At 37.5% G+C, this 17,929-nt stretch overlaps 2 protein-coding genes and 1 long non-coding RNA gene across 4 annotated transcripts; 2 read left to right on the top strand and 1 right to left on the bottom strand.

Moving 5' to 3' along the window:
* Nucleotides 996-3,569, bottom strand: LOC107612208. Of its 2 annotated transcripts, none has more exons than XR_002352225.1 (8): nt 3,533-3,569; nt 3,336-3,441; nt 3,192-3,265; nt 3,027-3,090; nt 2,851-2,945; nt 1,612-1,795; nt 1,449-1,514; nt 996-1,231 (listed from the first exon to the last, which is right to left on the bottom strand). It is a non-coding gene; the product is annotated as an uncharacterized LOC107612208 (long non-coding RNA). The 2 variants fall into 2 exon arrangements; XR_002352224.1 differs by having other exon boundaries at nt 997-1,231; nt 3,336-3,462.
* LOC110265276 lies at nt 7,333-8,052 on the top strand. Its single transcript, XM_021108194.1, has one exon. The coding sequence runs from the start codon at nt 7,333-7,335 to the stop codon at nt 8,050-8,052; it is 720 nt and encodes a 239-aa protein (XP_020963853.1).
* On the top strand, nt 9,135-10,858 carry LOC110265275. The gene is made up of 2 exons (XM_021108193.1): nt 9,135-9,231; nt 10,419-10,858. Exons 1-2 carry the CDS (start codon nt 9,135-9,137, stop codon nt 10,856-10,858), a joined length of 537 nt encoding a protein of 178 aa, XP_020963852.1.

The raw sequence follows: 17,929 nt of genomic DNA, 5'->3' as shown, positions 1-17,929 counted from the left end.
ACAAAATCAAAACATCTCTCTTTATATATATATATATATATATATATATATATATATCACTAAACAATTATTTAAAAATTCACTTCTCATACAATCAAAAGCCAACTCTCAGTGATATTCATAGCTGAAAAAATTCTTTTAATTAATATAATTACTACAGCAAAAACTAAAACTAATTTTAAAAAAAGATAAATAATATCTTTTGAGTTCATTTTTAAGAAAGAACACTAATCTTATTTAAATTGAAAATTGATCATTCTAAATATAACATCTAATATAAAATTTTTAAACTGATTATTAAGTATCAAAAATTGAGTAAAAAATGATTGAGGGATCAAATAATTCAATAATTTAATGGGACAAATAAATATTATTATCATATACTACTAAAAAATATTATTATCATATGCTACAATGTATATAGATCCATCCCTGGACCTACGGACGACCTGGACAGCTAGCAGAAGCTTCCAGGTGGATGAGTCCAAGTGAAAGGCCCCACTCGAGTTTAGAGTATAAGTGGGGAGGGACCTACCACTACAAGGTTTTTATTTATTTGTGACAGTTTTTTCTCTTATTTTTTGAGGTTTATAACCCCCACCAAATGGTTTGTGGTGGTTTCTAAAACCCCCAAAATTTGAGGTGCCACGAGATCTTTTGTGGGAGTTTTTAAAAACCTACACAATTTATTCAGTGGGGGTTTTGTGTGAGTTTAGTGAGGATTTTATATTAGACTTTTGTGGCGGTTTTAATCATTTTTGTAGCAGTTTAAAACCTTCACAAATTAATTTTTAATTTAACAAAAATTAACTATTTTGTGAGATTTTCAAACCTCCACAAACTCTGTAATTATTTGTTTATTTTTAATTTCAAATCATTCATTAATCTCATCTCATTTACATATTCTCAAATTAAAAATTTATTTTTTAATATCAAAATTTAAAAACTAAATCTTTTATGACACAATTCCTCAATATAGGACATAACTCTCTATATAAAAAAAATTCTCATTGTCTAGTTCCAAACATAATTACATATGGTATTGTTCTACATAACTATTATTATTTTTCTTTAAAAAGTAAAATAAAACAACTTCACTATTTCAATATAATCTAATTACATAAAAGTCTCAAAATGAAAATATGAATGTAATCTCAGAAGACCTTTAAGGGATATTTTATATTCATGAACTGAAGCAGAGAATGCATCTGGTGAACCATGGAGCTTACACCTGCACAATTATGCAAGTATTTTCAATATTTGCAACCCTAACTTCATATAACCATGAAAACAAAATCAAACTCATGCTGAATTAATTTAGTTATATACAACTTTTGCTAGTTTACTACACCATTACACTCAGTAAGGGAAATAGAATCAAATTCTATTTTGTAAATCATCATTAGGACTAATCCAAAGCATGAATCCTCAATTAACTAATCCAATACCTGAAAATTATAATTTGTAGAGGCTTCCTTTGTTTTGAAGTTTCATAGAAGTCCATAAATAGTTGCCTGAGAAGAACACCACAATAATAACATACATGAATGAGGACTTCAAATCTTTTCAACCGCAAACTAATGCCATTATTATATAACACTCTGATGATACCTTCATCTTTGTTACCATCATTGGAAGGAACATGCTTAAATAAAGACTAAATTAGCCATAAAACTCATACAATCCCCTTCATTTAAGCACACTTCTTGATGGTATTACATAGAAAACGTGTATCACAGCGAGCTGAGAAGTTTACAACGGCCTAGCGTTCAATCCTCATAGGTTTAACTAGTTTCTGAAATATGGCATTCAATGTTAGATAAACAACTCTAACTTTTCAACAATAAGAATAGAAAATAACAAGATAAAACAATACAGAATACTAATCTTATTGTTAAAATTCCAGCGCCCACCCCTTAGAATGAAGCTCAAAATAGGTACATGTAGCATACTGGGGACTTATGTTTTTTCATGATTTTGCCACACAAATTCTTACAACATAAGTTTACTCTGCATAACTTGGTTTCTTTCAGTCAATGAAGTATTAAGTCCTTTTTTTTAAAGTAGCAGTAAAATCTCAACAACTAAGGTTCTTTTTCTTAAACAAGCATCAAAGTTCTTGTGAGCACAATCAATTGATCATCACTGAGTTTAGCTTCTACAAGGTACACACCAGTAGGTGAAATCAAGTTTACTTATTTGAAGATTTTTAATTTTTAATTCAATGTAAAAGCACTGGAAAATGTAATTCATTCTTGTTCTCATATGCCATTCTAATATACACAAATTGTAAAGAAGATCAAATGAGTTCATATGACCAATTAACCAAAATAATATTTTGACATAAATAAGTGAAAGCACCAGATACATTCTTGACTAATTCATTTCAGCATTCTGGAATCTTTAGAATGGTACCCTAAAGTAAATACTATTTTCGAGAATTAATATGGTTTCCCATTAGGTAACTATCAAAGATGATAGTTATGATTTCCTGTTTTCTCTTCTATCCCTTTTTCTTTTGAGGACACGGAGTCCGGGAGAAGGAGATTTAAATTGAAATAAAACAGCTGATTATATACAAGGCCAAGTAAGTAAGGGCATGCAAAAAAGGAGCACAATTGAATATACTTCATCAACAGAATAAATGTTATGTTGGTCAGTAGTATACATCAGAACATCCTGTTAAAAGATAAAAAAGGATAAAATAAATTAAAAAGCGAAATGTTTCCTCTTACATTGAATCATTTCAATAATGAAATTTTGAGAAATCACTCTTCTTATTTAGCAGTAAAAACCATTTGACCAGAAAAGAAAAACACAAGTGGTAGTAGTGAAAGAGTATAAACTCACTCCATCTATTGGCATAATTGACATTGGTTGGCATCTTGGAAACGAAAGAGTCCACCATTGAAATCCTTGCCATAATTATTTAAATAGCACACCACCTTTGATGAACCAAAATTGTCAGCAACAATATTAAATAAAATTCAATAAAAGAGAGGAGTAGTGGAAAGTGGAATCCTGACTGCAAAGTGCTGCTGTTTGAGGTAGGGTCTGTTATCATCACTATGCCACCCAATGCTTGCACCTCTGCTCCAGTTGTTTGATGATTCATAAATACAATAAGGTAAATATTATAAAAGAAGTAACAACCAACAAGCAATTAATGGTCCTTAAGATAGAGTAGTAACCTGATTAGAGCGGTGAATAATGAAGAGCTCGTATTGACAGTTGAAAAACTCCTCTAGCTTGTCTTTCAACATTTCTGTGAAAAAATTTGATTGAGGTTAGAAATTTCAATAGAGGGAAAGATGATAAAAAAAAAAAGAGAGTACCTCGAATGTGAATGAAGGGAATGAGGAAGTGGTAAGTGTTGGTGGCAATGAGATGGGAGAGAGTGGTTGAGAAGACATTGGGTCTATAGCCAATAGTACTGCTACTCTTGTGTATGAATTCCAGCTCCTGACAATGGAATAAATCAAGGGAAGGGAGGGGAAGAAGCAAACAAAAGAATCTGAAAAGGGAACTTAACCTTGCATTCTTCAGGGGAGAGGAAGTTGGGGACCATCTAATAAACCACTATTTTATGGTATATTTTGGATTGAATTGAGTGGATTTTGTCAACTATTCTCACACTTATTCATGTAAATTGTATGTTTTTAAGTTTCTTTCCTAATTTTGTGCTATGATTGAAAACATGCTTCCTAGGCCTTAAAATCGCTAATTTTTAATCCTTTTTTATTACCATTTGATGCCGTAATATGTGCGTTAAGTGATTTCAGGGTTTATAAGGGGAATGGCTTGGAGGATGGAAAGGAAGCATGCAAAAGTGGAAGGAACACAAAGAATTGAGGATTTGAGAAGTTAGAACTGACGCGCACGCATGGCTGAAGCGTACGCATGATCAAGCCATCTTCCAAGCGACGCGTACGCGTGACTGATGCGTACGCGTGACTAGGAGCATCGCCACTGACGCATACACGTGACTGATGCGTACGCGTGGCCAGTGCAGAGCCTATCGACGCATACGCATGACGAGCGTCACGTGCTACAATTAAGGAAAAAAGCTGGGGGCGATTTCTAGGCTGATTTTGGCCCAGTTTCAAGCCCAAAAATGAAGACAATACGCTGGGAATAGAGCTGGGACAGACACACTTCACTTTAGCTTTAGTTTTTCAATCAGTTTTTGAATTCTAGTGAGAGAAACTCCTATTTCTCTCTAGGGTTTTGATTTTCTTAGTTACTTTCAATTGGATCTTAAGAGAAATTGCTGTTACCTTCATTTTCTAGTCATTTTCCTTATAGCTTTCTCTTTAATTCCTTTAGTACTCTTTGCAATTTGGTTATCTTGAACTCATATTTGGATCTTGTTACTCTTGAATTTTGTTAATGCATTGAGTTATTTCTATATCCATTATTATTGCTTGTTTTGTGATTGTTGATTATTGTTAGCAGTAACTTGAACTGGATTATTTTCTAGTTTTTATCATGTTTTTTTTCTATGCTTACCAAGTGTTTGAGAAAATGTCACCCATAATCATGGAGTAGATTTCCTTGCTTGGTTTGGGGTTGAATAATTGGAACCACTTGAATTATCTTATTCAAGTGTTGATTGGTAATTGAAGATTGCTAATTAGCTTGAAACTCACCAACTCTAGTTCTTCTTTATAAAGTGACTAGGACTTGTGAACTAAAGTTAATTGTTTCACTTGACTTTTCTTCAATCATTAGAGGATAACTGAGAGTAATGAGAGTTTACCATCACACTTGAAAAAGACAATAATGATAGAAATTCCAATTCTCACCCCTAACCAAGACCTTTATATTGATTAATTATCAACTCTTGCTAGTTATCTATTGCTCTAATTTTTAGTTATTTATTTTTCTTGTTCTCAACTTCAAAAATCTCCATGAAATCCTAACCAATAAATTGCATCTTGTGTCAAATCCTAGAAAAAATGACCCGGGATTCTACTCCCGGTTATTGAATTTATTTGTGACACAGATTTTAACTTTGACTGAAGATAGATTGTTGGTTTAGACTATGCTTACAACGTAATTTTCTTAATCAATTCTATACCGACAATTATCTTCACATCAAGTTTTGGCGCCGTTGCTGGAGAGTTGCATATGTGTGCTATGTTATTGGTTGGTGTAAATATGTTTATATTTGAATAATTGCATCTTCTATTTGTGTGCTAGTTGGTTATTAGTAGTATTTATTAGTTATTTTGCTTAATATATTTTGTTGCCATGAGTTCTATGTTTCTTTTATTGAATGATGCGTTCATTATCGGATCCAAGCTTAGCCCCATTTGATCCCAAAATTGAAAGAACCGTGTCACAAATTAGGCAAGCTCGGCGTCGATTAGCCTCCGAGGGTGGTGAAGGGTTTCCCCCAATTCTCCAATCTTACCTGAGGTTGAATTCGAGGCATCATTTGAAGAAGAAACTAACTCCTCTCCCACTAAATCTATTGACGTCTCTTCCATTGATTTAGGTACCGATACTATAGCCACTCCTAGAAGAATCACTCTAAAGGAGGCGGGAGCTCCAGATTTCACTCTCTAACCATTTCAAGTGCATCATTTGAATTTGAATGCCAATTTTGAGCTAAAGACCTCATTGATTAATCTACTTCCTAATTTCCATGGTCTACCCGCTCAAGATCCCATCAAGCACCTTGGAGCCTTTCAAACGGCTTGTTCAAGTGCTAGGCGGTATGGTGCAGATGAGGTTGCCATTTGGGTATATGCTTTCCCATTTTCTCTTGAGGGAAGGGCAAAGGAGTGGTTCTACACTCAACCCGAAAATATTTTCACTAATTGGGATTTGCTTAGAAGGGAATTTTTGGATAGGTTCTTTTTACAGGAGGTCACGGATAGATTGAGAAGGAAATCTCTTGCGTCATTCAAGGTGAATCAGAAACTCTCTATGAGTATTGGGAACATTTTAGGAAGCTCCTTGATTCATGCCCTCACCACATGATTGACAAGTTAGTGCTAATTAGTTACTTTTGCCAAGGCATGAAGCCTCAAGATAAGGTTCTTTTGGATGCTTTGAGTAATGACTCTATGACAAAGTACAAAACGGCGGCAGAAACGTGGAAACTTATTACCGATTTAGCTGAATCTACCCAACATGCAAGGCAAAGGAATAATCATCCCAAGGCTATTGTGGAAGTTTCCTCTAATACTGAGTCTGCCCTCACCAAGACTTTAGGAGAGATGACCAATATCCTCAAACAACTCCAACTCAATCAACAACAACCTCCACCTCTTCCACAACAACAATGTCAACAATTAGTCCCTCAAAGAGTATGTGGAATTTGTGCTTGTTACTCCCACTATACTGATGAATGTTCACAACTCCAAGAGGACAATATCTTGGCAGCTACCAATGCCTATTACAATCGTCCAAATCAAGGGTATTATCAACAAGACAGTAACTATAATCAAGGGGGTAACTACAACCAAGGTTGGCAAGAGAATCACAACCAAGGATGGAGAGACAACTACAACTAAGGAGGAAGAGACAATGGTGCAAACCAAAGGTGGAACAACAATTACCAACAAAACCAGTATCAACAAAACCCTGCTTACCAACAACAAAACCAAGGTCAAAGGTACTAACCACCTCACTAAAGGCAAGCTCAAGTATCTCAAATCACCCAAACGCAAGTCCCCCAAATTACCTACCCTTCTTCTTCCGCCAACCAAGATGAAACCCTTCGCACTATTCTTCAAGGGAAAAAGGAACTTCAAACTACACTTACCTCTAGCCTCACAGGTCTCACCTCTACTCTCCAAGCCCTTATATCCCGTATGGACCTACCATCTACCTCCAATACTCAACCTTCAAGCTCTAGTGCACTTTCCTCTTAACCCTTACCTAACCCCAAGGGTGGAATCAATGCCATCACCTTGAGGTCCGGCACTACATTGCAAGAAAGGAGTCCCGAGGAGCCAAGCTCACGTGAAGCCATTCAAGATGAAGATGTTGTTGAGGTAGAAGATGTCGAAGATGAAGATGACGTACAAGAGGCGGTTGAAGGAAAAGTTGTTCAACCGAAGGATGGAGTTTCTAAGGAAGAAAATGGTTCAAAAGAGGCTATTCCAACTCCTTTTTCACACCACCAGGAGGACTAAAAAGCAAGTGGAGCTAGATCCCAAGATGGTGGATATCTTCAAAAATGTTGAGGTAAATATTCCCCTTTTTGATGCTATTTGCCAAGTTCCTAAGTATGCTAAGTTTCTAAAAGATTTATGCACGAACAAAGAGAAGATTCATGATTAAGAAACTATTCCTTTGGGTAGGTCAATTTCGGCTTTGATGGGTGCTATACCAGAGAAATGTGGTGATCCCAGTCATTGTCTAGTTACTTGCACTATAGGTGGTATACAATTTGTTGATTGCATGTGTGACCTAGGTGCTTGCGTTAGCATTATGCCTCTATCTATTTATGATGCATTCAAGCTTCCACTGTTGAAACGATTGGTGGCCCATTTTGTTTTGGCGGATAAAAGCATAATCTCGGTGGTTGGCATTGCGGAAGATGTCTTAGTGAGCATTAAGGGGTTGACTTTTCCAATTGATTTCTACATTCTTGAGATGCTCCCTAATGACTCCGAAAGACCATCATCTATCTTTCTTGGGAGGCCGTTCTTGAAATCCTTCCGGTTTAAATTGGATGCTTTTTTGGGTACCTATTCCTTTGAAATTGATAGAAGAGCAGTGAGTTTCAATCTTGATGAGGCTATGAAGCATCCACCGAAGGACTATTCTATCTTCCGGTGTGATATGATTGATGATATTGTGGCCGAAGTCCACCAGGATACAGTGGATGAGAAGAACATGGTTCAAGGTTCATGTGTGGAGAAACCCCTTGAATATGATGAAGACACATTGCCACCTCCGGTGCTATCGAATAATCAAGTGCCAAGTCATGAGCTAAATATGGAATTGAAGCCACTTCCACTCCATCTTAAGTATGCCTATCTTGAAGAGAATCAAAAGCTCTCGGTGATCATTGCAAAGGAGCTTACCTCCTAACAAGAGGAAAGATTGCTTAATGTACTGCGAAGGAACAAGAAAGCTATTGGATGGAGTTTGGTGGACATAGTTGGTATAAGCCCTCAAGTTTGTGAGCACTGCATTTTTCTAGAGGAGAGAGCCAAGCCTATCCATCAACCACAAAGGCGGTTGAACCCCACAATTCTAGAAGTTGTGAAGAAAGAGGTAACCTGACTACTAGAAGCCGATATTATCTATCCAATCTCGGATATTGAGTGGGTTAGCCCGGTACAAGTGGTTCCGAAGAAGTCTGGCGTCACCATAGTCAAGAATGAGAGTGGGGAACTCCTGGCCACAAGGGTGCAGAAATCAAGGAGAGTTTGCATCGACTACATGCGCTTGAACTTGGCCACTCGCAAGGATATCTATCTACTACTATTCATCGATCAAATGCTTGATCGCCTGTCCGGTAAATCACATTATTACTTTTTAGATGGTTATACCGGTTATTTTCAAATCCATATTGCTCTGAAAGATCAAGAGAAAACCACTTTCACATGCCCTTTTGGAACGTATGCATACAAAAGAATGCCTTTTGGTTTATGTAATGCACAGGCTACGTTTCAAAGGTGCATGATGAGCATCTTTTTGGATCTTCTTGAGCACTGTATGAAAGTATTTATGGATGATTTTAGTGTTTATGGTGATTCTTTTTACCTTTGTTTGGATAATCTTGCTAAAGTATTAGAAAGATGTGCTAGTTCAAACCTTGTGCTTAACTTTGAAAAAAATGTCACTTTATGGTAATGTAAGGTATTGTTCTAGGTCATATTGTCTCCAATACTGGTATATCTGTTGATCCTGCCAAGGTTGATGTTATTTCTGGTTTACCTTATCCCTCTTTTATGAGGAAAGTCCATTCTTTTCTTGGTCATGCAGGTTTCTACCGGCGGTTCATCAAGGACTTCAGTAAGGTTGCACTACCCCTTTCCCGTCTATTGCAAAAAGATGTGGAATTTGACTTGGTTAAAGAGTGTATAGAAGCATTTGATAAGCTGAAGATTGCCTTAACCCAAGCTCCTATTGTGAGAGGGCCTGATTAGAGTAGGCCGTTTAAGATTATGTGCAACGCATCTAACTATGCGGTAGGAGCGGCACTTACTCAGCGCGAAGGTAATGATCCCTATATCATAGTTTATGCTTCTAAGATATTAGATGGTACCCAGTCTAACTATACTACCACTGAAAGGAACTTTTAGCAATTGTTTTTGCCTTGTATAAATTCTGAGCCTATTTGCTTGGAACCAAAGTGGTAGTATATTTAGACCATGCAGCTTTGAAATACTTGCTAGCTAAGAAAGAATCAAAGCCAAGGTTAATTCGTTGGATATTGCTATTGCAAGAGTTTGATTTAGAGATCAAGGATAGGAGTGGTTCTCAAAATTTAGTGGTGGACCACTTGAGTCGCCTATAGCATATAAAAAGTGACTCAACTCTTATTAATGATGCATTTCCTCTTGATAGCTTGCAAGCAATATCTGAGGTAGTTCCTTGGTATGCACTCATTACTAATTATTTGGTTAGTCACACCTTTTCTCCACATTTTTCTAAACATCAAAAGGACAAGCTCAAAAGCAAGTCCAAGTATTATATATGGGATGACCCATATTTGTGGAGATGTGGTGCCGACCAAATAATTAGAAGGTGTGTTCCACAATCCAAAATTCAATGTATCTTAGAGGCGTGCTACTCTTCTGAAAGTGGTGGCCACTTTGGCCCTCAGAGAACTGCAAGAAAAATCTTAGTCTACGAATTTTGGTGGCCCACACTCTTTAAGGATGCAAATCTTTTCTGTAACTCTTGCCACCAATGCCAAAGGTTTGAAAGCATATCCAAGAGGGATGAGATGCCCCAACAACTCATGTTGTTTTGTGAAATTTTTTATGTTTGGGGTATTGACTTCATGGGACCCTTTTCCAAACTCGAATGGTTTCTTATATATTCTGTTAACAGTGGATTATATTTCTAAGTGTCCTACCCGTACTGATAATGCTAACGTGGGTGTCTCTTTTGTGCGAAATAACATCATTTGCTGCTTTGGATCACCACGAGCAATTGTGAGTGATCAAGGCTCTCATTTTTGTAACAAAAGAATGACAGATTTGATGAAGAAACATGGTATTATTCACAAGGTGGCGACAGCTTATCATCCCCAAACAAATGGCTAGCCGAAGTGTCTAATAGAGAGATTAAGCGCATACTCGAGAAGATGGTTAAACCCCATAAGAGGGATTGGAGCTCTAGGCTCGGAGATGAACTATGGGCTTATCGGACAGCTTACAAGACACCGATCGGCATGAGTCCGTTCTAGCTAGTCTACAGAAAGGCTTGTCACCTTCTGGTAGATGTAGAACACAAGGCTTATTGGGCTGTGAAGGAATGTAACTCAGGATTGGGAGGAGCCGGAGTTGAAAGAAAATTGCAACTGGAAGAATTGGAGTGCATTCGGTTAGAGGCTTATGAAAACTCAAGGCTCTACAAAGAAAAGGTGAAGCCAGTACATGATCAGAACATCAAGAGAAGAGAGTTTAGAGCTGGGGATCGAGTCCTTATCTATAACTCAAGGTTGAGATTAATGTCGGGAAAACTGAGGTCAAGGTGGGATGGTCCCTACGTGGTGGAGAAGGTCAAACCGTATGGAGTTTTCCACTTGAGTCACCCCTCAAGCCCTACCTTCTTCAAGACCAATGGCCACCGTTTGAAACTCTATCATGGTGTGAAGGTGAAGAACAACAAGGAGCTGAAGATATTTCTCTTGAAAAACCCGGCCAAGGAAGAGGACTGAGCTCATAGACCTTCCAACTTAAGGACGTTAAAGAAAAGTGCTAGGTGAGAGACAATCCACCATGGTATGATCTTCCTTTACTATAGTTTTTTTTATTATTTATTTGCTTATCTTTGTTTCATTAGATGTGTGTGACACTTTTCAATTATACATATTTGCCTTTGTTCTGATTTAAAAAAAAAGGGGTTGTCACACGTAGGCGTGACTGACGCGTACGCGTCAACGCCCAAATTTTGAGGCTGCTGCTACCTGGTGATGAGCGGATATTTTATATGCTTTTTGGCATCATTTTCATATAATTTTTAGCATGTTTTGTTTAAGTTTTATTATATTTTCATAGGTTTTAGTGTAAATTTGACATTTTTAGTTTCTACTATGAGTTTGTGTATTTTTATGCAATTTCAGGTATTTTCTGGCTGAAATTGAGGAGCTAGAGCAAAAGTCTTATTCAGAGGCAGAGAAAGCACTGCAGATACTGTTAGGATCTGACCTCCTTGCACTTGAAAGAGCTTTTCTGGAGCTACAGAAGTCCAAATGGAGCGTTCTCAATGACTATGGAAAGCTAACCTCCAGGGCTTTCTAGAAATATATAATAGTTTATACTTTGCTTCAGAATTGAAGGCCCAAAAATGGTGTTCAACGCCAGCCATCTACCTCAGTCCAGGCGTCCAACGCCCACAGAGGAGTGGCCAGCGTCCAACGCCCACAAAGGTATCCCTAGCCAGCGTTCAACGCCCAAGGAGCATCCTAGCACGTGGAGACCACTCAAGCTCAACCCAAACACTCACCAAGTGGGCCCTGGAAGTGGATTTTTGCACTACAAGCCTAAGCCTATCATATTTCTGTAATCCTTAGTTATTAGATTAGTATATATAGGAGAAGATCACCCTTTGTTAGACACACTCGATCTTCTTCCACCACTTTACACATTTTACATTGTTCTATTAGTATGAGTCTCTAAACCTCCTAGGTTGGGGGGAGGAGCTCTGCTGAGTTTTATGGATTAATAAAAGTATTACTGTTCTATCTTCAATCCGTGTTTGATTCTCTATTCTAAGATGTATCTTCGTTCTTCATCCTTATGAATGCGTTGAACCGGCACAAGGTTATCTCATTCTACATGGGTTCAGAGTGAGTCTTTCATCGGACAATGATGAACCACTAGCTTGATTATACATCTCTTAGACGGCTAATCCACGACTTCTTTGGGGACTTCTCGAGACACCAGTTCAGCCGAAGTATGGAGAGATTAGGGTCTTTGTGGTAGAGGCTAGAACCAAAGGCGCAGCTTTCTCTGATCCGGAAGATTCGACATTGTCTGTGGTGTTTTGAGTAGGATCATCAAGGGGAATGGACTGCAGGAGCTTCACCCTCAATCAGACTGGATGCGGACTAACCCTGGTGTTCAGCTCTGGAGGAGAATTGGCGACCTCTCAAGAAAGGTGTTGATCACATACAGCCTGCCATAGAAGAAATTATTGACAGTTGAAGGAGATAGTAAAACCGAATTGATCCAGAAGAATAAAGTATCTCCGAAGCCTTAACCATCTTCTTATCATTGCATTCACCATCAACTGAGTAACGTTATCTTTATTTTACTTTTATGTGTTTTAAATAAGCAACCCACTTTTCTATCCACCTGACTAAGATCTACAGGATAACCATAACTTGCTTCAAATCACAATCCTCGTGGGATCGATCCTGACTCACTCAGGTATTACTTGGACGACCCAGTGCACTTGCTGGTTCAGTTGTGCGAAGTGTAATTCCGTGCACCAAGTTTTTGGCTCCGTTGCCGGGGATTGTTCGAGTTTGAACAAACTAATGGATTATTTTGTTGCTTAGATTAGGTATTGTTTTTAATTTTGTTTGAGTCTTTTATTTTCTTTTTAAAAAAATCAAAATTTTTCAAAAACCGTTTCTTTTCTTTGTTAATCTTGATCTTTTGTTTGAGTCTTTGTTCTTGTTCTTGTTTGAGTCTTTTTCAAATTTCTTGAGTCTTTTTCTAAAAATTTTTCAAAAATGGTGTCTTTTGTTTGAATCTTGTGTCAACCTTTAAGTTTGGTGTCTTCTTGTGTCTTTTCTTTTAGAAATTTTGAAATTGGTATCTTTGGTTTTCAAAATTTTTAAGTTTGGTGTCCTTTGCATGTTCTTTATTTTCTTTGAATTCTTTAAATTTTGTTCTTGGTGTTCTTCTTGATCTTCAAATTGTTCTTGTTTTTCTTCTTGTTTTGATCTTTAAAATTTTAAGTTTGGTGTCTTTAGGTGTTTGTCTTTGAAATTTTCGAAAACTTAGTGTTTTAGATCTAAAAATTTTAAGTTTGGTGTCTTTTGGTTGTTTTTCTCTTTCTTCATTAATTCCAAAAAAATTCAAAAAATATTTTTCTATCTTTTTTTATCTTAATTTTCAAAATATCAAAAAGATTTCAAATTTTAATTTCAAAAAGATTTTACCAAGTCCAGATGGGATGGATGCCTACCAAGACGCACAACTTGAGCATAAGAAATACGATTTTGACTAGGATCCCGTCCTCCGGGTCATTGCTCAACCCAGAAGCGAGTGGATCCAAGCGAGGGGGCAGGGTTCAACCCAAGTGCATCTCCGCACAAGCACTCACTATGGAGGCTTGAGTGTGGACACAGATCATGTCTCACTATGTATTGTCGAGCACTCATGAGTCCACTATTATTGTAGACATGGCCATTCTTGTTTGGTGCATCCTCACAGAGAAACCTCTCAACTTTCCACGACTCATCCGACAAGCTATGGGCCGAGTTCAAACAGTGGGCAACCTACCTTTTCCCGCTTTGGTTACGGACTTGGTATCTGCGGCTGGAGTTTCCTATGAGGCTAGGGATGTGAAGACTATGATTCCAAGGGATGACGAAATTGTCCCGAATGGAAAATATATTAGGCCTCAAGTGCCACCCGTGCGCCAGAATGAGGACCCGTCTTTGGAAGCTCCATCATCCTCCACTCCACCATCATCGACACCACATGCACCATAACAATCCGCCAACTAGTTGTTACTTGAGCTCATCGAGAAGGTAGACCGGCAAGGCCGGAGGATTGAGCAGATTGAGCGATGCAACAAGCGCCACTATGACTACTTGAAGAAGCTCATTGGGCATTCTAACCCATATATGGAGGAACCCGACACCTCGGACTCTACTTCCACTGATGGCGATGCAAGCGATCAAGAGGTGGACATGAAGGCGCTGCTGTCCTACCATCTTTTGGCCATTGGAAGTGGCGATCCCGGACCCACTTTGCGGATCACTAATGGCACGGAGGGCTATGCCAAGTTTAAGTGTGGGGAGGTCGGTGATCGACTTCCGTAGGTAACAACTCTCTTTCCAACACCTTTTTTTTAGTTAGTATAGCTTGCTTTTGTAGTTAGTTGTTCGCATAATAGTTGCTTGTAAATACCTCTAGAGTTTGTAGATATTCTATCCATCTTGTTAGGACTACTTGGTTGAAGTGATGATTTTCTTTCCAAGAAATTATTTTAGGGCATCCTACTAATTTGAATCAATCAAAATTTTTGTGAACTTGGTTGAAGAAATTTATTTTGGAATACAGTCTTAGAGCTAGAACATCCAAACAAGCCTGGTGAGATTTTGGGCCTATTTGATTTGTTGTATCTTTTCAATCAATATATTTTGTCTTGGTATTTGTTGTCAAAGCCGGCGGATTGAGCAGATTGAGCGCCACAACAAGCGTTGCTACAACTACTTGAAGGAGCTTATTGGTTGTACTCACCCACCCCCGGAGGACCCCAACACCTTGGACTCTACTTCCATTGTTGGCGATGGAAGCGATTAAGGTATGGACACAGAGGCGCTCCTGTCCCCCCCCATCATTTGGCCATTGGAAGTGGTGATCCCAGACACGCTTTGCGGATCACTGATGGCACGGAGGACCGTGCCAAGCTTTAAGTGTGGGAAGGTCGGTAACTGACTCCCGAAGGTAATAACCCTCTTTTCCCAACACCTATGTCTTAAATTTCTTTTCGTAGTTAGTTGTTGCATTGCATTATAATCAATGTTTGTACATATTCTACCATTTCTTTCCTGCTAGGACTACCTATTTAAAGTAATAATTTCTTTTTTAAGAAACTGTTTTAGGGCATTTCGCTAATTTAAATTACAAATTTTTTTGTTGAACTTTCTTAAAGAAATTTAATTTGGAACATGATTTTAGAGCTCGAACACACAAACCTAGTGAGATTTTTGAACCTATTTGATTGGTTGCATCTTATCAACCAATATTTTGTTTTGGTGTGTGTTGTTCTCTCTAAGACTGTGATCTTTGTCTTGCTTGATTCTATATTTTCATTGTTTGATGTATGCATGCACTTATGTGATTGAGGCCTTCGTTTCACTAAAACTCACATACACAAATAGCCTTACCTTTTCATCATCCTTTGCAAACCAATGTTGAGCCTATTTTATCCCATTTGTTCTTTATTATTTTAGCACATCACTAACTCTAAGTGAAAAATAATAAATGTCCCTAATTTGAACCCTTGGTTAGCTTAGACTAGTGAGAGTGTACATGAATTAAGTATGGGAAAATTGGGTTTGGAGAATGCTTGGCTTGGAAATTGGGTATTTTATATTCTTAAGTGAAAATGTGAAAATAGTTTGGGCACTTGTTCATGCATCCAACACTTTAATCATATACATTAACTCCTTGTGTATATATATATTCTCTACCATATTTCCAAAAAAAAAAAGAGAGAAAGCAATAAAAAGGGGATAAAATTCCCCAAGGCAACTAATGATTTCAATGCATATGATTCGTATTTAAAAAAATATCAAGGTGCACGAATTTGTGGAGAGAAAGTCAATGGGTAGTTAGATTTTACATTGTAATTACATGGAGTGTCTTAGGTTAGGTGGGAAGTTTAGGTTAATCAAGGATTCGAATTTTAGTCCACTCAACCAAATACATTTCTACCTTGACCCTAACCCCATTACAAACCTTGAAAAGACCTGTTGATATGTGTATTCATGCATTAATTTTTTGTTGATTGGTAGAAGAAGAGGAAGTCTTAGAAAGCAGGATTAGTAGAGAACCGAGAGAATCAACCCTCAAACACTAGAGTGATTAGAGCGTAGACACTTCCAGTGAGGGTTCGATGCTCGATTCTTTGTTCCCGGCTTTCACGAGCTTTCTTCTTGCAAGTCTATTTGTATTTCATTTTGGGATTTGAATTAGTGGAATCCAATTCATATTTGTTCTTGAAAGATTTATTTACTTCTAATCATGTAGGTAGAATTATTCAGCATGTAGTTGCATTCATATAGATAAGGCATTGCATAAGTCTTACCACTTTCCCTTCACTCTTTTGGTTCCCTTGAGCTTAGCATGAGGACATGCTAATGTTTATGTGTGGGGAGATTGATAAACCACTATTTTATGGTATATTTTGGATTGAATTAAGTGAATTTTTTCAACTATTCTCACACTTATTCATGTAAATTGCATGTTTTTAAGTTTTCTTCCTAATTTTTGTGCTATGATTGAAAACATGCTTCCTAGGCCTTAAAATCGCTAATTTTTAATCCTCTTTTATTACCATTCGATGCCGTGATATGTGTGTTAACTGATTTCAGGGTTTATAAGGCAGGGATGGCTTGGAGGATGGAAAGGAAGCATGCAAAAGTAGAAGAAACACAAAGAATTGAGGATTTGAGAAGTTGGAATCGACGCACATGCATGGCTGAAGCATACGCGTGATCAAGCCATCTTCCAAGCGACGCGTACGCGTGACTAATGCGTACGCGTGACCAAGATCGTCATCCACTGACGCATACACGTGACTGATGCGTACGCGGGCCAGTACAGAGCCCACCGACGCGTACACGTGGCTGAGGCATACGCGTGACGAGCATCACATGCTGCAATTAAGGGAATACACTGGGGGTAATTTCTGGGCTGATTTTGGCCCGGTTTCAAGCCCGAAAATGAAGACAATACGCTGGGAATGGAGCTGAGATAGACACACTTCACTTTAGCTTTAGTTTTTCAATTAGTTTTCGAATTTTAGTGAGAGAAACTCCTACTTCTCTCTAGGGTTTTGATTTTCTTAGTTACTTTTAATTGGATCTTGAGAGAAATTGCTGTTACCTTCATTTTCTAGTCATTTTCCTTATAGCTTCCTCTTTAATTCCTTTAGTACTCTTTGCAATTTGGTTATCTTAAACTCATATTTGGATCTTGTTACTCTTGAATTTTGTTAATGTATTGAGTTATTTCCATATCCATTATTATTTCTGGTTTTGTGATTGTTGATTATTGTTAGCAGTAACTTGAACTGGATTATTTTCTAGTTTTTATCATGTGTTTTATCTATGCTCACCAAGTGTTTGAGGAAATGTCACCCATAATCATGGAGTAGATTTCCTTGATTGGTTTGGGGTTGAGTAATTGGAACCACTTGAATTGTCTTATTCAAGTGTTGATTGGTAATTGAAGATTGCTAATTAGCTTGAAACTCACCAACTCTAGTTCTTCTCTATGACGTGACTAGGACTTGTGAGCTAAAGTTAATTGTTTCACTTGACTTTCCTTCAATCGTTAGAGGATAACTAAGTGAGAGTAATGAGCCTTTACCATCACACTTGGAAAAGACAATAAGGATAGAAATTCCAATTCTCACCCCTAACCAAGACCTTTTATATTGATTAATTATAAACTCTTGCTAGTTATCTATTGCTCTAATTCCTAGTTATTTATTTTTCTTGTTCTCAACTTTGAAAATCTCTAGAAAATCCTAACCAATAAATTGCATCTTATGTTAAGTCCTAGGAAAAACGACCTGGGATTCTACTCCCGGTTATTGAATTTATTTGTGACACACATTTTAACTTTGACTGAAGATAGATTGTTGGTTTAGACTATGCTTACAATGTAATTTTCTTAATCAATTCTATACCGACAATTATCTTCACATCACCATCACACGAGGGTGTTGCGAACCACAGCAAACTTCACACATTCCTAATCCTACTTTCTTTTTGGTTTCCCGTTTCTGTTTCTGAATCTCATCCATTTTCACTTTC

The sequence above is a fragment of the Arachis ipaensis genome, chromosome B08 (genome assembly GCF_000816755.2).
Source record: "Arachis ipaensis cultivar K30076 chromosome B08, Araip1.1, whole genome shotgun sequence".
Lineage (NCBI taxonomy): Eukaryota > Viridiplantae > Streptophyta > Magnoliopsida > Fabales > Fabaceae > Arachis > Arachis ipaensis.
This window is presented reverse-complemented; position numbering and strand designations above follow the sequence as displayed.

Coding starts and splice junctions, on each gene's coding strand:
- LOC110265275 (XM_021108193.1), top strand. CDS start 9,135: ATGTGCAACGCATCTAACTATGCGGTAGGAGCGGCACTTACTCAGCGC. Junction 9,232..10,418: donor TGCTTCTAAGATATTAGATG/GTACCCAGTCTA, acceptor ACCTTCTGGTAG/ATGTAGAACACAAGGCTTAT.
- LOC110265276 (XM_021108194.1), top strand. CDS start 7,333: ATGGGTGCTATACCAGAGAAATGTGGTGATCCCAGTCATTGTCTAGTT.